The 1937-nt window shown below is 55.4% G+C and overlaps 1 protein-coding gene across 1 annotated transcript; it reads right to left on the bottom strand.

The window, feature by feature from the left end:
• Positions 1 to 143: 143 nt before the first annotated feature.
• On the bottom strand, positions 144 to 1374 carry UCRPA7_1452 (putative beta-glucosidase a protein; the record flags this gene model as incomplete). Its single annotated transcript, XM_007914032.1, has 3 exons — positions 144 to 159; positions 218 to 1264; positions 1331 to 1374. 3 exons carry the CDS (start codon positions 1372 to 1374, stop codon positions 144 to 146), a joined length of 1107 nt encoding a protein of 368 aa, XP_007912223.1.
• Between the last annotated feature and the right edge of the window lie 563 nt (positions 1375 to 1937).

Below are 1937 nucleotides of genomic sequence, written 5' to 3'. Positions count from 1 at the left end.
AGCCCACTCGAAGTTGTCCATGAGCGACCACGCGAGGTAGCCCTTGACGTTGACGCCGTCCTCGGAGCTGGCCTTGGCCATGGCCTTGACGTAGTCGTCAAAGTACTTGACGCGGAAGTCGTCCTCGACGATCTGCTCGAGCTTCATGTCGTTCTCGCCCTTGAGCGAGGTGCCGTTCTCGGTGACGTAGATCTTGGGGTAGCCGTAGCGCTTGGACAGCCAGTTGAGCAGGTCGCGGAAGCCCTGGGCGTTGGGGCGCAGCCAGAAGGACTGCGTCTCCGGGCCGATGCACTCGCCCTTCTTGGAGTAGAAGAGCGTCTCCAGGTTGCCCAGGAAGTCGTCCTCGGGCGGCGGCGTCGTCTTGTGCTTGATGTAGTTGGCCGTGTAGTGGTTCATGCCGTAGAAGTCGTTGGAGCCTTTGACGAGCGCCACCTCCTCAGGCGTGAAGGTCGGCAGCCTGTCGCCAAGCTGCTTGAGCATCGAGTCTGGGTATTTGCCGAAGTAGATCGGGTCCGCGAACCACGAGATGGCGAACTCGATCTTGCGGTCACAGGCCTCGACGTCCTCAGGGTCCTCGGGGTCCCAGGGGTAGACGGCGTCACCGTTCAGGGTGATACCAATCTCACCCCCCTGAGTGGGCTTGAAGTCGTCACGGTAAGCCTTAACAGCTCTGCCGTGGGCAACGATCAGGTTGTGACCAGCAATCCACGGCTCGCGGGAAGAGTCTCCAACATCGGACTTTGTGCGATCGGATGTATGGCCAGGGGCGAAGTAACCGGTGTTGTAGCCGAGGATGGAGGAGCACCACGGCTCGTTGAAGGTGATCCAGTGTTTGCACTTGGGGATGGCTTTGAAGACCACACGAGCATAGTTCTCAAAGTCTAGGGGAAACTCTGTCCGGTTCAGAAGGCCGCCATAGCGCTTGTCCAGCTCTTCGGGAAGATCCCAGTGGTAGAGGGTAATGAAGGGAGTGATGCCGGCGTCGAGCAGGTCATCGACAAACTTGACATAGTGATCAAGTCCCTTCTGGTTGACAGGGTCATTGCGACCACCTAGAGGAATGACTCTGGACCAGGACAGAGAAAATCGGTAGGCGGTGGCACCGAGAGACTTGAGCAGATCAATGTCTTCCTTGGTCCTGTTGTAGGAATCGCAAGCAACCGCACCAGAGCTGCCATCTGCAATTTTGCCGGGAATAGCGCAGAATTTGTCCCAGATGGACGGACCACGGCCGTCCTTATCGGCAGCACCCTCAATCTGGTAACTAAACGCTCCGGTCAGTGCATTGATCATAGCAAAACACTCGTGCTCGCAGCACCAGTTGACTTACGAGGCTGTGGCGAAGCCCCAGAGGAAGTCTTTTGGCAGAGACATCTTATAGGAGCAACCAGACAAGAGGTCCGGGTGTATTATTGTGTATTAGGACTTCAGCGTAGACCACCTGCTCACGACACTGCATTAGTATGCTTTTTCTTTTGACTTATGACCTGAAGTGTGAGGGCGGAATCGTCGAACAAGAGGGGGTGAGATGAGTGAGATGGATCTGGGATACCTTAATGTCTATCTCCACTTGTGAAAGGAGAGGCAAGCAAGAGGCAGCGAAGTCTAGAGATGAGGGCCCGAAATCACGAACAATCTGCCTACTACTACACCACAAGACTAACTGCGCAAGTTAGGGATCCAGTGGCATCTTTATACGTATGCATGGCAAAGCACAGCATACATAGGAAGCTAGGGTAAGGCAAGCTAAGGTACACAGGTAGGTACATGAGGCACAAGACACACGGTACGGACGGTTACTGGGTACGACGGTCGCGTGGGAGGCTGTCTGGTGCTCACTCGATCTGTCCGACTTAGATTGGAGAGTGGATTGTTCCCAATTCTTCCATGTTCGGACCGTCGTGACCGAGAAAAGCTAGGCATGGCATGGCCTGAGG

Source organism: Phaeoacremonium minimum (genome assembly GCF_000392275.1).
Source record: "Phaeoacremonium minimum UCRPA7 unplaced genomic scaffold PA7_03_scaffold_104, whole genome shotgun sequence".
Taxonomy (NCBI): Eukaryota; Fungi; Ascomycota; class Sordariomycetes; order Togniniales; family Togniniaceae; genus Phaeoacremonium; species Phaeoacremonium minimum.
The sequence above is the reverse complement of the archived record's forward strand: the minus strand, read 5'-3'. Positions and strand labels throughout refer to the sequence as shown.